Here is a 21,854-nt window from a genome sequence, read left to right on the forward strand (position 1 = left end):
AATTATTATCATTATAATTTATCATCATTACTATTATTATGATAATTATCATTATTATTACTGATATTAATGATATAAGTTATGTTGATACCATTGATACACATTCCGTGCTTGGCTCTCGTCGAGAACGGACCTACACCTGAAGGTGCGAAACTATCGCCGTCAACTACTTGAATCCAGTGCTCGTCGTTAACGACTCGTACCGGCTGTCTCAAGTTGTGTTACAGTGCTACAAACTACTGCGCGCTAGTAAATCAGCCTACCTTCTTATCAAGGCCCTCCCTTCCTCGATGGAATACTCGGGGTCGGAAGCGGCGTCCAGCTTAGAGCAGGACTTAATGATTTCCGACACTGATGACGACATTAGTGTTAACCACTGGCCCGACCTGCCTCGTCCTGCCTCCACTCCCCATCACCCTCCAACAACCACCCAGCATGATACCCACCAGTCTACATCGCTCCCCAGTACCAAACGGCGGGCCGACGACACCTCTACCTTCCCCGCAGGAGAATGTCAACCGCCTGCTGCCAAGACGATCAAGGGAACCTCAAGTGAGTGTAATAAGGCTCCTATTCGCCCTACCCTGCCTAATCACAGTGCTACTCCCGTTGCCCCCACCCGACCCTCACCCGCCCTTCCAGCATTTGCTCCCCGAGACAAGTATATTAAGTTGGCCTTTAGCGGGAACCCATCCACAGAAGTTAAACTCCGCTGGCTGTCAACTATCACCAAGACTTTCCACCTGCAACGGGATACGGCCGAGGTTAAGATGGCTGCACTCACCTCTCGATTCATCTACATATCAAGACAACGCACAGACATCCTGGACCGAGTTACTACAAATTAATTTATGTCACTGCCTCTTCTCCCTCAAGACTCCCCCGAAAGACCTCGTAAGTACCCCCAATACCTGCTCACTCGCTATCCCGTTGACGTGGATCACAAGCTTGCCCTACAGCTCCCAGGAGTACACTCAGCCAGGCGCTTCATGCAGAACGGTACCCCCATCAACCGCATTGTTATTGTGTGGAGCCTCCCCGAAACACCCCCCGACACCATTACCTTTGACTTCCTCTCCTCCCCCCGTGTCAAGTCCAAAGACTCCGTGACGACCGACCCTGGTGCTACAGGTGTTGGGGTATCGGTCACATATCCAGGTACTGCTCCGCCTCCCCTAAGTGTGCCTGGTGTGCCGCCGCCCATGAATCCAGAGAATGTCCCGTCCGAAGTGCGCCCCCGCCCCCATCTGCGACTACTTCCACCTCTGAACCGCCACCACAGCCGAACCCGTCACAATGGAAGTGCCCCCGATGTCTACAGCCAGGTGTCAACGTCTGGCACGGCTGTACTCGGCGCCAGACCCAGACCAATGGCCCCACCTCAGCCCCACCACCTCCTCCCCCTGCCCGGACTGTTCTCTCTGCTCCCACCCCCCCTCAGCAAGACGCTGCCCTCCGTAAGGCCGTTGCAGCCCTTCAGGCGCGATGTGCAGCACTCGAGGACCGCTTCGCCTCCATTGACACCAGGATTGACAGCCTTGTCTCAGGCCAAACTACTACTGCCACCAGACTCTCCACACTGGCGGAATCCCAACAAACCCTCGTCTCCTCCATCTCCATGCTTGCCGAGAGAATGGAATCCATTGCAACTCGTCTCGACAAACTCTGTAAGTTACAACCCAGTACTAGCCAGTCTTCCTCGAATCGTCCATCCACCTCCACACTCCGGTCTCCTACTAGCAAACGCAACGTTCGTAACTAACATTCACCTAGACCTCCTTTCATGGAACATCAATGGTATCACCAACCACAAAAAGTACACACAATTGAAGGCATATGTACAGACACATCACCCTTGTGTCATTTTTCTACAGGAGGCGTTTCCAAACCGGCCCAACACTGCACCACAGGCACCCTCCCTTCCCGGATATATCCCCTATATTCATACGATACGAAACGGTCTTCTAACATACATACACAATACACTGATACACCGTCTTCTGCGCTCCTCTACAGACCCTGACATAACATTCCAACTCTTCGAGATAGAAATTGGGGGCGGAATCCTACAGCTCTGCAATATCTACTCTGCTCCCGCACGTCTTCGTCCAACCACTCTTCCACCACCTACGATCAAAGGTATAATATACGCAGGGGATTTCAATGCTCGACATCCTGCATTGGGAGATCGTCCTGGCACCACTAACCGCCCTGGTGTTCACCTACTATCCTTCATCCGACAACATCATCTGACCCGCTGGGACACAGGTGGCGCCACACACTCCCGGGGAGGCACCCTGGACCACGTCCTCACCTCTGGCTTGGTATCATCCCGCATCCAGTGCTCCTCAGTACCTGCATTATTCTCAGACCATATTGCTCTTCTCTTCCACTATTCTCTTCCTACGATACCTACACCCCCTATCACACGCCTACGCCTCACCATACCCCCCAAATACTGCCCGACGTACATTTCATACATGACCTGCATACTACCTACCTTAGACTGTTCCTCCCCCGACCAGTTATATAATAGCCTTGTCTCCGCCACCCACGACTTTTACAGGCTTTACGTATCACGACCCCACCTCCAACGTCGCCCTCCTCCTCACTCGTGGTACCTAGACACCCGACTTCAGGACGCACAGAAAGAAGCGGAGCGCGTTGGACTCATGTTCCAAACTAACCCATCTCCTGAACTACTTCATCGTTACCAGCAATCCAGAGACGATTTGACAACCCTCCTAGAATGTGTAAGTACTGACTCCTGGAAGAGATTCACGGACAGAATTAATCACCAAACTAGTGTAGCCTCCATGTGGCACCTTATTCGCAGGGTAATTAAGAAGACTCCTGCTACTGCCCGTCATCATTCCCCCACCGTATTTGCCGAACAGCTCATCGTCACGTGGTCAAACCAGTCCAACCCTGCCAACCTACCTACCCCCGTCCAGGATGCCCTCTCCTCCGGTGCTTTTGCTCGTGGACTCCGCTTAGTACATGCTCTGCTGCAAGAGGATGATGAAGAAAATATACCAATAACTGAAGATGAACTACGACGTGCTCTCTTGAGAGGTAAAGCCACGTCCCCTGGGGATGATGGCATTACCTACAATGTGCTACGATTACTGCACCGTGTACCCGGTAACCCCCTCCTTCGCCTCTACAATATGTGTCTACGAGATGGATATATCCCACATGCCTGGACCACGAGTACAATAATCCCCATACCCAAGCCCGGTACAGCAAATTTCAGGCCCATCTCCCTTACATCCTGCTTCTGCAAAGTAATGGAAAGAATCTTGCTCACCCGACTGATGTACCAACTACAAGATCGCCTTTCTCCACGTCTCTTCGGCTTTCTACCCCAACGCAGCACCCATCACTGCCTCGTCGACTTATATTCTCGCCTCTCCCGTGACAGTGTTGTGGCATTTATAGATCTAAAAAGTGCATTTGATATAGCAAACCGAGACGTTATTTTAGATCAATTAATTGACTTTGGAATTAAGGGCAAATTACTACGATGGATTAAGGGCTACCTCAGTAACCGGACCTCCCGTGTCTTCTTTAGCGGTGCCTACAGCTCCTCACGGGTTTTTCATCTCGGCACTCCTCAAGGAGGGGTACTAAGTCCATTTCTCTTTAATATACTTATGCATCGTCTCCTCACGTCTTTGCCCACTATTCCTGAGGTCACAATTACATGTTATGCAGATGACCTATGTATTCACTCTACCTCCCCAACACACCTACAACTCTTTCTTACTTCTCTCTCCCAAGCTTCTGCTAACTGTGGCCTTGTTGCTTCCCCACAGAAGAGCAGAATTTTCTCCTACCGCCCTCCTGCCACGCTGCCAGAGTTCATGATTGGAGACTGCATCATCCCACTAAGCTCCCAGTACTGCTACCTTGGTGCACCAGTACGAATCTCGGAAACTCTTTCTGCCCGGCGTCAATCCCATACCGTAATTCGTGAATTGCTAGATCGTCTACAACGTCGGCTCCGGCCTCTCCAGTGGCTCACCAACAACTCTTCCGGTATCTCCATCCCCGTGGCCAGAACTGTCTATATTACTTTTATACGCTCTGTTGTTGATTACCTCTCCCCTGCCTTAATTCAACTTCCTCGATATGCTTTAGAGCCACTGGAGATTTTTCAGAATAAAGCCATGAGAATCATTCTCGGTTGCCCAATGACTACCAGAATTGTCAACATGCAACGGGAATTACGGCTTCCATCCCTAGTTGAGAGGATTTATTCTAATGTCACCTGCCTCACAGTTAAGTGTATACACTTTCCCCACATCTCACCGCACTTCACAGCACTGGTCAGAGATTCTCTCGGCCCCGCTCCGCCCGTCCCCCGCCTCATGCCCCCCGGTCGCCGTCTTATAAAGTCTATCTCCTCCTTCATTCGCAGCCTAGATTTACAAGTACCAGTAGCTGACATACCACCAGGCCCTCCCCCGTGGACGCTACCATCGCCTGTGATTAGCTTCACTCCTACAGCAAAATGTGACCCACCTCCTCTACAACTACAGCTAGCCTTGGAACATGTTACCCAGGTAACATCCTCCATCACTGCTCCGCATCGCCTCTACACTGACGGGTCACTACAATCGGATGGTGCAGCTGGAGGAGCAGTCTACTCACCTGACCTACCGCCGCCTCCTGAGGGCTGGGTCGGCCGTCGACTCAGAGATCACTCCAGCTCCACGTTGTGTGAACTATACGCCATCTTAGATGCTATCAGTCTCGTTTGCCAAAGAGGAGTGAATGCTGTCATTATATGTGACTCTAAGCCTGCACTGCAATCCCTCACCGCTATTCATCCCACTCACCATTCTGTTGTACAACAAATCCTTTCCTTTCTATCCCTACTAACTATCCGTAATCTCTGCATTGAATTTATTTGGATTCCATCTCATGTAGGTTTGCACCACAACACCAAAGTAGACCGCCTAGCAAAAGAAGCCTGCCGACTCCCCCGTCGTGGTGATGGACGACCTCTCTCCCTGCTATGTTACCTCAACAGGGTCCGCTCCGCTGCACTTCTGCCTGAGCAACGTCGACGGGACACCGAGAGACCCTTCAGTGTCACCATCACCCACTACGAATCCGTATGCCGCCACAAATACAAGTACCGCCGCAAGGGACTTATGGTTCGTCGCCACAATGTTGTATCAGCCCGACTGCGACTAGGCTACCGTCCACCGTGGCAGGTCGCCGGGGTGGAGGGCGAGCCTGTATTCACAGAATGTCGCCTATGCCACGCTCCACTAGCCAACACCATCGAGCACTACTGCCTAGCGTGCCCCACTGTAAAACATCTAATACCCCAGGGACTACCATTAGATGCAATCTGTCGTCATCTCCTATCACAAAATAGACTAGATGAAATACTTGTCCGTTACCCCCGCTTTGGTGGGTTCTCATAATACCTGATGCCCTGCGTGACATCTCAGTCTTATTCCCCTTTGAATGAATGTACAATACCCAGTGTCATATATATTACCTGCAACCCATGTATTTGTTTGTGTATATAAGTGTATGTGTACGTGTGTAAGCATGTGCATACCAGTTGCCTTACTACATTCATTATGAAAACCTCCCCCACTGTATGACGCTAATGCGTAATAAGTTAAATAAATAATAATAATACCATTGATAATATCTAACGCAATAATTATTGCGTCATTATTTTGTATTTGTTTTTTCTTGTGTATATTTTTCATTGGATTTGTATTAAAGTGCAAGCTCCACCAGTGAATTATGATGCAAAATACAATTTGTGTAACACACATAACTTGTATGTGCGGGTTTAAACTGCGTGATAATTCTGACCGATATACGGACCAAGTATTGTTACCACCCTGATATGTCAAACAACGCAGTCGGGAGATGCATTGCCACCTCCTGTCTCTCGGGGCCCGCGCCTCAAACAAGGCAATTCAAGCGCCCAGCCAGCGCTCAAAGTAACCAAGTTGCCGGCACCTGTCTCGAAGTGCGTAGCCCGAAAGAGGTAGTTTCAGCCTCATTTTCCTCCCATCGCGCAGATTCTGACGTATGTTAGGTCTGGGTCTGCGACTATAAATAGTCTGCACTCCGCAATTAAAAATGTTATTTGCATTTTTATATTCTGTCTCTCTTTGATTGTCTTAGTCTCATGATAAGACTCTTTGAAATTGCCATTTAATCCTCATCTATAACACATCTTTGGTTGTCTTTGTCCTGTGGGAAGACTTTGAAATTACCAATTGCCCATGTCACACCCTCTAGTATCTATTAGGGTCATTCTTATTCTTACATTCTTATTGTCTGATTGCCTTATTTCACTTGTATTCGTATGTTACATGTTTACATGTTGGTCTAATTGACCCAGATTCCTATTTTCTATGTGTTGTTGTAATATGCCTGTACTTATTTGTTCTCTTCATAAACTTCTCGTTAGTTACTTCAAGTTTATTGTTCCTTTCTGGAATCTTCTGTCTTTGTTACCTTTTTACTTCAAGTCATACATTTTTATCTGGATACAGACCGGATAACCAAGACTAAGGTTGATTATTAGAATTGAGCTGACACGTGGGGTTCCTCGTCATAACAATCAATATATCATTGCTTGTGTATGTTAAAGATAGATTGAACATTTTTACAAGCTCAGCCGTGGGATTCGAACCCCGACCCGTGCGTCCATAATCACGAGGCCAAGACGCTAGCGACCATGATACATGTGAGAGTTCAAAAGGACTGAACAAGTCCCCAAGCAGGCTTCTCGTAACATTGGAAGATCTAGTCTCATTTTCATCCAATCCCCGTATTGAAAATTTTCATATCATTGCTTCTGCATTGCTTTTGATCCAAGGCAATGAACGAATTGCAGGATAACCTGTCATCCATGAGGAGCTGAGATGAGAGGGAGGGAGGGAGGGGTGGTGGATGGGAGTGGAATGGGTGGGGAAAAAATGGGTCGAAGTGGAATTATGCCTTTTGAATTTAACTACCTCTTTGGTAAGGAAGAAAGATCCCTTGGTAAATGTATGGACTAATATCATCATTATTATTGTCATTATCATTATCCTCATATTGTTTTCTTAGCACTTCTGAGGAGCTAACAAGTTTTTGGGAACACAGACCCCCTGCAGCTTCCCCGTGGCTACGGACCCATTATCCAAGGAATGTAGAAGGGTCGAGAAGGGGTCTTGTAAAATGTCACCAAATTAAATTAACAAATTGTACGCTCAGATATGAATTGAATATTATGAAGATTAGCACGAGGTGGTGATCAACAAAAATAAATAAATAAATAAATAGATAAATAAATGAATAAATAAACGGGGAGAGGTGAGGGAGAGGTTGAAGGTAGAAAGGAAGATACCAACAGTGAAACCGGATTGAGATGACTTGCGATTGCAACACATCACAATCAGTGTTGCCACTCACAAAATGTAAAAATGCCAAGATGACCCTACAAAAAAATCCAAGAAAATCCAAGGATTATTTTTTATACTGATACTTGCGAAAAACAAGGTGACATGGCTCTTGAAATGGATTGTGGCTTATTTAAAATAGGAAAATAAGCTAGAAGAGGAAGTTCTACTCACCAAATACTTTACAGACAATGGTATTATTGCAGGAAGAAGGATACTGGCATAGGGTCCTCCTCTAATTCCTCATCATCATCATCGGCTTCACTATGATATAAAGTTGCTGTGTTACTCTTCTTCCTGGACTCTTCCCTCTCTTTATATCTCATGTGACAGTGACCCAACTTTACATCTTTGATTAATGAAATGGATGGTTCCCACTTTTGGCAAGTCACTTCTTGTCTTGTAATGGCTTGCTTGGCCAATAGACGGTTTGCAACTGTATTTGTGTGTAGTCTGTTGCTTTGCTTAGTTTTAACTTGGTTTATTTGGGAAAAAATTCTTTCAATACATGCAGATGAGTGTGGCAGAGCTAATAAGTTGCACATAAATGTTGCAAGAAGATTAAACTTTTCTTTATTATTCCCATCTTTCACTGAAAGTAAATCATTCCAGAAAACAGTTGCAGACTAACTCATGCCTTTAAGTGTGTCTCTTGCATATAGAAGATCTCGCCATTGCTCTTGCAGCAAATCTAGCTCATCCTCCTTTATCAATGTTGGAAAATGTACTGCAAGTTTTCCAAGAGATTTCAAGTCCCTCTTTGTAGAAAGAGCTTCAGCTGGTTCCACTACCTTTAACATAGCAATGAGGCTATTTTCTTCAAAAGGAAATCTCTTTTTCATCTGCATGCACAATTCTATTAGAAACTGCTTGCAGTCATATCGAAAAGGCTCTTCCTTTTCCTGAAGAGGTTCACTTTCCATTAAACCCTCACATCTTCCAGACTCTTGTGAAGTGTTTCATCACTGGGGTCGATTTCAGATAGTTTTCTAGACTCAATTACTACATCCTGTACAAATAGACCAAGGATGCTACGATACTTGTCAGAAATCGTAGAGTAGAGGGTTCCAAGTTTGAAGTGCTGGGACTGAAATTCGACATTCATACTGTCAACTTTGGTCAAAATGTAGTTCAAAAATACCAACATATGCTTAGTTCCACGAGTTGTCATTACCTTATAGATCCGACCTGCTCCATCAACTTTATCTGTTCTTGATTCACTTTGAAAGAACAAACTCAGTGCACCCCATTGTTCTAAAACTCTAGACACCACCATGCCTCTTGACAGCCATCTCGTTTGTGATAATTTTAGCATCCTATGCTTTGGAGCGTGAAGTACTTCTTGAATATGTCGAAATTCATGATTTCGTTTGCTGCTTCGTGAAAAATAGCAACATACATCTTTCAAAAAAGACTCTAACCAAGAAGGTAACTTACTGCTTGCATGGCTGGCACACAATGCAAATGAATGGCATATGCATCCAAAAACAAAAACAGAGGGAAATTCTTTCTTTAGAAAGGCCTGGAAACCATTATTTGCCCCCAGCATGGTCGAACAGTTGTCAGAGGCAAATCCAATTATATTCTCCATTGGAATTCCCTTAGAGCTGAAAACCTCTTTAACTGCACTATATAATCCCTTTGCAGAACCATCCTCGACTTCCACAGTATCCAAAAGTGCATCTGTTACTTTTGATCTTTTCTTATCATAAAACCTTACAACCAAAGCCAAAATCTGGGAAACTGACACATCAGTACTTTCATCTATTATAAGTGAAAACTTGTTTTCTTTGCATATGTCAACAATTTCCTGGGATTCATTCCATGCGATACCATCTTGTATTATATATGAAGCCTTTGTTTTCTTTAAGGTAACATCTTTGGCAATTTCACTGTCAGAGAAAGCTTTCCTGAGAACATCCACTAAATGATCTGCCTGGTGGAATGGCATGTTGTGTTCTGCCATAAATCCTGAAATGAGTAGTTCAGCTTTTGCAACTTTATCTTGATGACCTAGTCCAGGTCCTTTTTTAAAATGCTGCTCAATACTTACAGTTTTCTTTTTGGCATTGACATTTTTTACATGCTTCATGGAAACTTTGTGTGCCATCAGAGACGACTTATTGCAATTCTTGAGTTTGCTGCTACATACAGTACACAAGACAGTATATTTGTCAGCAGGATCTGGTTGCACCCAATCTTTCAGTTCATCATCCTCCATCCATTCCTTTCTAAATGCCTGCTGATACCACGTCACTTTCGCTTTTCTCTTTGGTGGGGTAACATCACCACTATAACCTGGTTCTTCAGAGTCACTCTTAATGATTTCTAATTAAATCAAGTAGGGTTGAATAACTATCCACAGGTCTCACATACCACACACGCACGACTAATTAGCTAGAGAGGACTGGCGGACTAGGAGAGAAACGTCTCAAACGTATTGAACGTGTTATGGACGCGTCAACTCATAGAAGACAACTTAGTTGGCAAGTCGTGATTTCCAGCCTTAACTTTTCAACAATCTCATGAATTAAAATTTAAAACTTAATTTGTCCTTTGTTGTTAACATAGTGTACCTTATACTTTAGTGGCAAAGAGAATATTCTATTATTAAACTAATATTTTAAGCAATTGTCTACAATTTGGTGAAAAAATCCAAGATTTGTTCATTTTTTACATTTTATTTCCAAGATTCCAAGATGATGGCAAAAATGCCAAGATATTGGGAAAAAAGCCAAGGAGTGGCCACACTGATCACAATAGGATGGTATAGGGAGTTAAGACGAATTACAACGAATCATACACACACACACACACACACACACACACACACACACACACACACACACACACACACACACACATACACACACACACACACACGCACACGCACACGCACACACACACACACACATATACCTGGAACAAAGAAGAGAACGAGGGAACCTACAAACTAACCGTCTACAGAATTATGAAAGGAAAAGAACACGTTGATAGAGATGACTTAATAAAGAGGGACAGAGGAAAAACAAGAGGACATGCGATAAAACTCCAAAAGGACAACTACAGAAGAGACTTGAAACAGAATAGCTTCCCACACAGAGTGATAGATATATAGAACAATTTGGATGAAAGAATAGTGTGTGCAAACAAAATGCAAGACGTTAAGAACAAACTAGATTCTGCGAGATGCAAAAACGGGTCCCCACGAGCATAGCTCCTCTTCCCGTAAAATACAACTAAGTAAAGACAACTAGGTGAATACACACACACACACTTACACATACACAATTACATACAAAATACTCGTGGCGCGGTTGGTAGAGTCCCCGGCTGCCACTACGGAGGTTTGGGTTCGAATCCTGACCAGGGCTGAAATAATATCAGTATTGCTGTGCTACGGGTTGTTACTCCAACTCTTGTGGGGGGGGGCGTGCGTGTAAGGTCACAGCATTACTCATAGATCAGTCATATACGAGCTCTAAGCTCTCTACCGGGAGGGAAATAGCTGTCGATTGAGTCCAACACGTGATCCATAGACCATGGTGAATCACACACAGTTTTATTCCATTTAGATGTATAAATACATGAAATACCTTAGAAGGAGATAGCACAAACTCAAACAATACACGAGTTCAAATCTAAATATGATAATTGGAAATCAAGGATAGAATTTAAGTTGGAACTGTACATTTATTTGAGGATAGGTATGATAGAAATTGGAGAATAGGAGACGGGTCTTGCTCCTTTCTTGTATATTACAATAAGGTAGATACAAGTAGTTAAATGCATAGATCACATGTCAAACAAGAATTGCATCGCCATGCCTACGATCAGGTCACCCTTCGCCAAAGCAGTACCAATATAGCATCGACCTAGCAACAGACACAGAAAACGCAGAATACTATCAAGACGGCAACATAATGTGATTTATAGGCCAAACCGTTGGCCGTGGCCAATTTGCTGGGCTTCATTGTCCCCTCGCCGGAAGAAAACTGGGGTAACTTATTTAGATTTTGTTATATACGTAAAGAAACTCAATACTCCTGGGAAACTAAACAATACAAATTTTTGAGAGTTCTCACCCGTTTTCTGTTCTAAAGCGCTTTGCAAGGCAACCAGCACTTTTTACTTCCGCCATTTATACATTTGTCGACAGCCTGATAACAAGAATGGTGTTTCAGGAGAATTCCTATACCAACAATTGGCTATGATTTGATATATTCTCTCTTGTTCTTTTCGTAGCACTTTACGGGTGTTTTGTATCCAATTACTTTCTACTAAACCTTGTATACAGAACATATATTGGAATACAGAATGTGTAATAGCGATCCTAGAAAAAAGCCTTTCTCACTGTAGTCCCTAATAAGTACTGACAGTCTTCTTCAAATCCCTTCAGTATGCGGTCACACGTGAATAAAGTCGTCAGATGATAAAATTAAATTATCCAAGAGCATCACAACAACGATGGGACAAATGTCGTCTTCATCTCATTGGACTTACTCTCATGAAGGTCGAGGAGATCGATTGCGATTCCTTCGAACGAACTTTCATCTGGTCATAATCATACTTGAGATTATAAGAGGACACTCTCCCACTAAAGAAGGCGTAAAATGTATAAAATGCATAAAGCAACAATGTTTAGGACATATTTTCAGGAATCATATGGGTTCTTTAAGTTTTACAAAGTGCTTCAACAGCCATGTTTTGAGTACAATTGTAACGCTAATGATTTAAATATTTTGACGACGCATTTCAAGATGCCATTTACTGTCATATTACAGTGTGGATGCTGTTAGAAATATGGCCATTAGTTTTGAAGTAAGTCAACAAAATATAACTATCGCCATCGTAGCTATGTCCCAACTTCGAATATAAATAAGATTACAAATCTTACTAGAATCTCACTGATGGGGACATAAAATAGTAACGCGTTTTGTCGACTCTTTTTTTTTTTCCTATTAGTGTTCAGGGTCTAAGGAAAGCGTTCTCTCTGCTCATAATCTGTTTTGTTTTGAAATCAGGCCTATTAGAATATCTACTTTCGCCGAAGTCCAACATTTATTTGCTCCTTTTCTTCCTCCATGGCTCTGGAGTCTGGTTGATATTGTGGGAAAACGTGTACTACAAAGTCTAATCCTCTTGAAGGCCAATTACGCCCTTGGTGTCTCGAAGACTATCAAAGATTTGGTAAATACATAGTGGAATTTTTACAATAAAAGAGCGTTATTGATAGCAGTTGTAATATAAAATAGAATCACTGCCAAATCATTTGGCAGTGTTTCTATTATTACTCATTTGGCAAAAGAATAATAATAGTTTAGTATTTCTTTCAATTGTAGAAATTACAGTAACTCGAGTTGAAAACTATCTTCTGACCTCGTGAACTACTTAACACCTTTATATCAGTCTTACAATGCCTTAAATCTGCTTCAACGGTTTTATTTGCGGTTACATTATAATAATTTATTAGTCAACGAGGCAAGTAAAATCACACAACTGAACTATCATCCAGAATTAACTGGTTACTCCTTAACTATCTTGTTTTCTCTAATAACAATGAACCATCGTTTTCTATGGAGTCTCGCTCCGTTATTTTTTGCTGTGTACTGTTAATTCTTTAAAAATCCCGTCTAAGTCAATACATTTTATATTTTCACAATAATATACCACTGTACATACCTTATACACGAAATAAAGAGAGAGGTAAATTACTAACTTGGCTGATAACATTAACTGTAACCTTGTCTTTTGTCCATTCCATGAACATGGTAACCCCAGCCAATTGATGTTTGCAATCAACCAATGAGCCGATTGGAGTCCACAGCTGAGCAAATATGTCTCTCTAAACTCCCTCAAATTACTCTTACTACTGTCACGTAACTCCTGCAAATTTCTCTGTCTCGTTTCCATCTGTTTGATCTCCCTCTACCACGTATGTCATCTCGCGGCGTCCAGTTAGTAACAAACTTGCTCAACCTACCATCCTCCTCCACTGGCTAAGTTCCCTGTCCAGTTCCATATCCGATCTTCTGTCGCTTTTATACTTTCTCTTACTTTAGTCTGCCCTCTTGTCTCCGTTTCCTTCGTCAAGGATAAATTAAATACTTTTGGCCAGGCATGAGGAGAGATTTACTTACATATTTATGATAACTTGAAATGTGCCGAGGTAAAAGGAAATACATATGATCTTGTTCCTATGCTATCATACGCCATACCGCATAAATCTTGGGAAAGAGTTCACTTAGATACACTTGATTTATCCACATCTGAAAATGGACATAAATATGTATTTGTTGCTGTTGATTATCTGTCAAAATTTTGTATTTTACAAACCATTCCAAATAAGACAGCTGAAACAATTGCTTCAGTAGTATATGAACAAATCATCAGTAATGTCACTACTCCCAAGATCTTACTTTCAGACAATGGTACTGATTTCAAAAGCAAAATCTTGGAAGAATTATGTAGGATATTAGATAAACGAAATCAATATTCAAATCAATCATCCTCAGGGCAATGGAGTTGTAGAAAGATTAAATAAGAAAACTATTATTTGTCTTGAAGGTTTGATAAGCCCACTTGGCATAATTGGATTCTTTGTATTAAGTGAGAACTTGGTAACCAAATCAATATAGTTACAGAATAAACTCCACACTATATTATCTATGGGTAACCATATGAAATCTTAATTGCAGAACGGAAGCCAGTGTATAACAGATGATTACATCTTAAATAGGATACATATATTTCAAGCCATACACCAAAATGTCAGTTAGACATGTAGATGACTTAAAAAAGACTAGGACAGGACTTAATAATGATGACAACTGTGATAACTACTGTGAGACAACAACTCTTTTTGATGAAGAAGATAAACAAGATACCCAATCTATACATTTTATTGGGGAAACTTTGAGATCTGAAGAATATCAGAAATACATTGATCATGCATGAACTTAACATTAACACCACTAACTTTTACAGGTGAAGACTCGATTTATGATATCAATGTGTATGGTGCATGCCTGGGAGCCTTGGTCGGTCATCTACATTAAATATTGTAAGATCACAAACAAGAATCTCTACCTGTGTCATGCTTTTCTTTTCGTGTTCCAAGAAGCATTGACAAACTCTTGCGAAGCTTCACTACCTAAGAATATGTCTAATGTAGAGCTGTCACTACAAAAATATATATTTATAAACATCATAGTAACATAGGAAGTTCACATTTCTTATTTTCCCCCAAATAAAAACAGATCCATTATATGTCCTGAATTAGGTCCTAAACTGAAATCAGTTGAAGGTCCAATCTCAGTTTCTGACAAGTGTGAAACACGTGAAGGGAAGTTTTCACTATTACTAACATCCTGAATATAGTTGATATAACCGATAAAATATACTTTAAAGGTATTATGAAATGTTTACTGCATTATATTATCGTGGGCACTCGAGTCTTGAAAATAATGTATCAGATCTATGAAAATATGGTTTTCGTTTGTTGATTATTTCTATATACTTCAGTATAAACTAGTTTTGATGTACCAGGATTAATGTTTGATAAATAATACAGTCTGACGACGGGTTCCTGCTACCATCATAAAGGTGTTATCACATTGGGCTATTTTTCCTCTGACTGCTGAAGCTGATTTGCAGACCGCAGCTTTCGGTAAGGAATTAGACATGCTGAAGTAAAATTCGAAGTCAAATTACATTCTATGTAAATTGTTAAGAAAACATAATAGTTTGACATACTGATTTTGCGGCGGAAAAAGTTCTGGAGGTGGGCGGTACAGCCGATTAATTGGAGGTCGGAGGAAAAATAACTGTGGCAACGCCTTAAGCCGGTGACAGAAACAATCCTACACTAATAACCAACATTGCTTTGTATGACTATGGGAGAGTTTGGAGACCGTTGCCACTGTGGGGCTGTGGGTTTCATTATGAAATAATGACTATTATTTCATAGCTCAAACTGAACATAATATTTATACAAAATAAAGGAAATTGTAATATAACATATATAAGCAAAGCAAATACGACACAGAAATCAAAAGATTATATAAAATACATTCCGGTAGGAAAGTGTCACAGTGTCAATCTTACTTGTCTACATATTAATATTGTATTAGTCTGCATTCTTTTCCAAATCTCCAAATACTCAATGCAGGCCATTTGTTCTCAAATTACCTGAAGATCAATTTCATATTCAAAAATTCTATAAAAAATCGCCTTCAAACATTGGGTAGGCAATGGTTTTGATAATATCATATCCAATTTTTAAAAATATTCTGTTACAAGTTTGTCAAATCTATGTGTTCACATTTCTAAAGTTTCGTCTAAATCGACGGCCTTCCACTGCCGGACGACGACTGACATTCCTGATAGAGCATAAGATTTTAATTGTTATGGTTCTGATGGTGTGCATCAGCCGAGGCAAACCCTTTGATATTAATATCCTCAGCCCTTTACATATCATTTCGATGCTGACTAATAGAGCAGCCATTGATATAGCAATAGGAATATCGAGAACATTCTCTAGAGTTTTAGCTAGGTGTTTTCGTTCAAATGATGTCAGAAACGCTGTGAGGGACATGATCGCACTTCCAAAGGATTTTAGAGTCGTCCATAGAACTTGGGAAGCCGAAGGGGTGATGTTCATATTGGCCTGAAAAAAAAGAACGCTTGGTTACACCTGTGGGGAGTAACTCGAAGTGGATGGATGATCAAACTCCTCCAAAGTCTGCGCTCCTCCTTTCAGAAAACTAAAAAAAAAAAAAAAAATGTATATATATATATATATAGTTATATATATAGTTATATATGATTTTTTTTTATCTCAATTGACAGCCTATGTCAAATAATTCCGACAATTGGAAGTCCCCGGTATAACTCCCGGGGCGACTGTCATAATTATTATATATGTATGTATATATATGTATACACACACACACACACACATACATATATATATATATATACATTCACACACACACACATATATATATGTATATACATTTGCATATATTATATATATGCATATATATATATATATACATACATGTATACATATATATATATATACACACACATATATATATACATATATATATATATACATACATATGTATATACATATATATATACACACACACATATATATATACTGTACATATATATATATATATATATATATATGCATATCTTATACTATGTTATATATATGTGTGTGTGTGTATGTAATATATATGTGTATATATATACATATATATACATATATATATGTGTGTGTGTGCATATGTAATATATGTGTATATATATATATATATACGCATATATGTGTGTGAGTATATGTATATATACACATATAAATATATATATATATACGCATATACACTTACATATATACCCATACATATATATACGTATAAACATACATTATATATATATATACACACACACATTATATATATGTATATATATATATATATACATATATATATATATAAACGAAGCGTGTTTTTAAGTACTGTTTTGAAATTAAAATGAAACAAGTAGACTTTTCGTAAAATTTTATTTTTACATGAAAGCCTGGCTTTGTCGTCGAACTGAGGGGTAACGAGACGACGCCTACTCGGACCACAATTATTTATCTCAGTTGAACTTTCCTCTCACTGATGACAACTGTGGCTTGTGACAATTTCGCACTTGTTAACTAAGGCCTTTAACGCCTTTTGTTGAACTTCAAGAAGTTTTTTTTTTTTCTTCAGCATTTTTTTTCGGTTGTTACGTACTAATGTTGTTACTATCAAATCATTTAACAAAGCGCAAAACGTTCATCTAGGCTTTAGAGCCACAGATCAATTTCCTGATGTACCCACGTTTCCCTGTATCCATTTATATCTCTATACTAACCTACTATGATAATGGGGAGGGGCATCCAGTCAGATCACTTGGGGAAAAATGATAGTAAATGAAACAGAATAAAATATATTTGGTTGATTTATCGAATACAGTGTTTATTCTATGCGTTTACATATTCAAAATACCATCTTTTCGTATCCTGATTTCATGAAATACAAGCATGTACGGAATCATCATTAGAAAACTCACGAGTCACCGATGCCCTTGCGAACGGTGCTATTAAAATATTTCTCTTGTGGAGGCCAATCATCAAATCAAGCGCTTCCTGTGAAGTTATGTTGATTTCCGTCGGGCGTGTTTACCGTCCTGTGATACTAATGAATGCAATTGGAATCGTAGATTTGAAGACAGGCGACGGATAATCTATTCATCTGAAGGGCAACCTACCACCAGTGTTCAGTGGTTACCAACACGATAAACTGTCTAGTTCACAAGCGAACTTTCAGTGTGGTGCAATGAACACAACGCGTAGTTGCATCGCCCAACTACGTAGCACTAAACAGGAAGATCGATTTTACGTACATTATATATATATATATATATATATATATATATATATATATATATATACATAAATACATATATATATACATACATATATATATATATATATATATATATATATATATATATATATATATATATATATATATATATATATATATATTTGTGTGTGTGTGTGTGTGTAAGCGGAGTAGGAAACACAGGAGTCTTGGTCTTGTGTTTATTCCTGACTAGTTTCGCAGGTATGCGTTGTAAAAGAATACCTGCGAAACTAGTCAGGAATAAACTCAAGACCAAGACTCATGTGTTTACTACTCCACTTACGTCAACCTGTCAGAATGTCTCAGTATATATATACATATATATATATATATATATATATATATATATATATATATATATATATATATATATGCTAACAAAGGAGTAAAGACCACAAGACACACTTGATATTGACCATTTTCTGACAAGTGAGAAGTCAGCTACTGCCAAAGAAACCCGGTTTGCTCTTTCCCCTCTTAATTCAGTGCCACAATATAATAATGTAAGACTTATGGTCTCTTGGAGTCTCCTTCATTCCTTGGTTCATAAATGCTGTAGCTGTCAGTAACCTATGAGGGGCATTACAAATAGACTTGAAAATTTGTGTTCAAACTTCACAAGTTTCAACTGAATCATTGATCCTCCTATTGCCAGCAGACGACCCACGCACCAGACAACATATTATAGTTGCTATGGTTGATATGGTATACTTCATTAGGGGAAAGAGACCCCTGGAAATGGATATCCACAGCACATGCCCAACAATTCTGCATAAGGTGTATATACCCTCACATATTTGTTGAAGGGTGACTAACAGAAAAACCTTCACTAAATAAACAGGAATCTCGGATATGTTCCCTAGTGTATGTGCGAGTGACATCAGAACTTTTCCCAATAAATTTTTAATCGTCCCCATAACTTGGGAAGGCGAAGGGGCTATTTCCATATTGGCCTGGGGAAAAAGAAGACAGAATATTTGGTTACACCAGTGGGGCGCAACTCAAAGTGGTTGAATGACCAAACTCCCTAACAATCTGTGCTCTCACCCGCCCCATAAAAGGTAAATAAACAAATATATAACAATAAGAAACACATCATCTCCAAACATTTCCATTACTCTTTCAAAACATTTGTAAATTTCTTTGTTTACTGAGATAGCACCTGACCAACTTTAACTTGTGCATTTTAATTTTTACACAAAAAAAAATACATAACTTACGTCTTTGTCGAGATTCAACCTTTCTCCAACTTTTAAAAACACAAACCTGAAAAAGAAAGAAAACTGGGTTGGAGTATGCCGATATGAAAATTTGTGGTACCGGTATATTACACTTAGATTAAATCATAAAACATTTGTGAACTATTGACAAGTCTAAGGATGTACACATTTGTTTATATTATGTCAGGTTAGGTGCCCCAGACCACATTCGACGTCTGCGCGGGCCACATGTGGCGGCGGGCCTGCAGTTGCAGACCGATTTGTTCCACCGCCACAGCCACAGGACATCTCAAGGGCTTTGACTGTTGTAGCATATTTTCAGCCCGCATCTTTCGGCAAGGGATATTATGTACTGCAGGAAAATAATTTTCTTCCAGCATATCCAATGGCATTCTATGTAGATTGTAGAGAAAACAAAATAGTTTGCCATAGTGATTTTAGTCCGGACAAAAATTCTTGAGGTGGGTGGTACTGCCGATATATCGGAGGTTGGAATAAAAATAGCCCAGTGTGATAATCCTTTAAAGTATCCCTTCATCCCACGAGCGAAAACTCGCTAACTTTATCTTCACCTTGCCGCGATCATCACTGCCCACGAATCGTCGAAGAATTAATTCGATTGTCGAGCCAACGGAGACAAAAGCCAATGACCCTTTTATCGCTCGAAGTCTTAAAGTAATAATAATAATAATGATGATGATGATAATAATAATTATAATAAACAAAATAAATTGATGCAAATAACTAACAACAAACAAAAGGAATGAAATAATATGTCCACAAATATTTATATATGCCGTCAAAATCACCCGAGTGATGAGTGTCTTCATGTTTTCTAACATCATGGCATTTATTCACGTGTTCAAAAAAGGGGCAAAATCTTTCACTTATCCCCTCCACACACACAATGAAAAGTTCAATTTGAACCCTACAACCGATTGACGTTAAAACCGTCTCGGTTAAACCCTTCATAACACAAGGAGGTTATTTCTTCGTTACTGCTAGTTACGGCTTGTACGTTTTGGTCTGGCTTCTGTCGGCTGAACTGACGGAGTCCGAAACGTCCAAGACGGCTTTGTCGTCGAACTGAGGGATAACGAGACGACGCGACGCCTATTTGGACCGCAATTCCCCTCAGCTGAATTCCCTTCCCACTGATCAAAACTGTGGCTTATGACAATTTCGCATTGGTAGCCAAGGCCGGTAACGCTTTTGGTTGAACTCCAAGAAAGTATTTTTTCTTCAGCATTTTTTCGGTTGTAACCCAATAATGTTGTTGGCCACCAACTAAATACGACAGATCAATTTCCTGATGTATTCATGTTTCCCTGTATCCATTTAAGTGTTTCTTCTATGTTTCATCGTGTTTACATGTTCAAAATATCTTCCTTTCTCATATTTCTCAACACTAGGCCTTGCACTTAAATCTTTATGGCATACAGTCAAAGCGTTGGCCACGGGTATTTGCACTCTACTGGTGCTCATTAAATTCAAGCACGTACGGAAATAACATTAGAATACTCACGGGTCACCGATGCCCTTGTGCAGACCAACAATCCAAGCGTTTCCTGTGAGGTTGAGCTGATCTCCGTCGGGAGTGTTTTTCGTACTATAATTCACCCTGCAATACTGATGAATGCGACTGGAATCCTAGGTGATCTATTCATCTGAAGAGCAACGTACCATCAGTGTTCAATGGTTACTAACGCAATAAGCTGTCTAGTTAACAAACGATCTTGCAGTGTGGTGAACACGACGTTGCAAGAGGCTCAGCAACGTACAATTGCGTACCAGAAAGCGGTTGCCATCGGCCAACAGAAAGACTGACTTTAAGTATTTTTTAACAAAGGAGTAAAAGCAACTGCTTAATATCGACCATTTTCTGACAAGTGAGAGGTCAGTTGTTGTCGAAGAAACCTAGCTTGCTCTTTCCCCTCTTAATTCAGTGCTGGAATATGATAATCTAGATACGAGGCTGCCAGTTACCGTCTGGTATTACATGTTTAAGCCATAGATACACAATGAATTAAAATTGAACCTTTTAACAATTCATTGTATCTACGGTTGATAAAAATATTCGAAGTTTTTGAAGAATATGGGTTAAGTGCGATTTGGGGTTCCCATTTTTCAAAAGTGCAAACTGGAATGCCTATTGTTCAATAGGTCTAACTAACCTAATCTAACCAAACTATTCAATTTCTCTATTTTTCATTTTCTTTCTCTTGTATGGGACCATTATTGTTCAGAAGGACAAAACCGAGACCATTATTATTCGAAAAAGGTAAAAGTGGATTTGGATGGCTTCGAGCGTGAGCGAAGCACGAGTGGGCGGGGCCTTCTCCGCTACGTTCTGCGAGCAGCCAAAACGTTTTGGTGTCCAGTCCAGGGCTCCCATTTCTGGGGATTTTGTCCCCAGATTGGGATTTTTCATGCACTTGGTGACAACCTGGGTATATTGGCTTTACTGTGGATATTCCGGGCAGTTATGGTCGTCTTGAGTGACAATTTAGTGATTTACAGCTGTTATCATTATACTAATACCTAAAACATTTTCTAAGATATCTCATGTATTTATGTAATTTTAGCATTTTATTAACACCATGATGAAAATTTACTCATCAGAAGAACGGTTCACACATTGTGTTATTAGTTCATTCCATGGTTCGAGGGAAATCAGTGTCAAAAAGGGAATTCTTTCTTCACTAGTTACAGTAGTGTACTATATGTATAATGAT

At 40.4% G+C, this 21,854-nt stretch overlaps 1 protein-coding gene and 1 long non-coding RNA gene across 2 annotated transcripts; one reads left to right on the forward strand and one right to left on the reverse strand.

Moving 5' to 3' along the window:
• The first annotated feature begins 98 nt into the window (after positions 1 to 98).
• On the forward strand, positions 99 to 5,656 carry LOC143018431 (uncharacterized). The gene is made up of 2 exons (XM_076173791.1): positions 99 to 552; positions 4,936 to 5,656. Exons 1-2 carry the CDS (start codon positions 291 to 293, stop codon positions 5,439 to 5,441), a joined length of 768 nt encoding a protein of 255 aa, XP_076029906.1. The 5' UTR covers positions 99 to 290; the 3' UTR covers positions 5,442 to 5,656.
• An 8,660-nt stretch (positions 5,657 to 14,316) lies between these two features.
• On the reverse strand, positions 14,317 to 21,024 carry LOC143018197 (uncharacterized). The gene is made up of 3 exons (XR_012965737.1): positions 20,645 to 21,024; positions 19,120 to 19,165; positions 14,317 to 16,098 (listed from the first exon to the last, which is right to left on the reverse strand). It is a non-coding gene; the product is annotated as an uncharacterized LOC143018197 (long non-coding RNA).
• Positions 21,025 to 21,854: the final 830 nt, after the last annotated feature.

Source organism: Oratosquilla oratoria, chromosome 34 (assembly GCF_046742065.1).
Source record: "Oratosquilla oratoria isolate Oo_2021 chromosome 34, ASM4674206v1, whole genome shotgun sequence".
In the NCBI taxonomy this organism is placed as follows: domain Eukaryota; kingdom Metazoa; phylum Arthropoda; class Malacostraca; order Stomatopoda; family Squillidae; genus Oratosquilla; species Oratosquilla oratoria.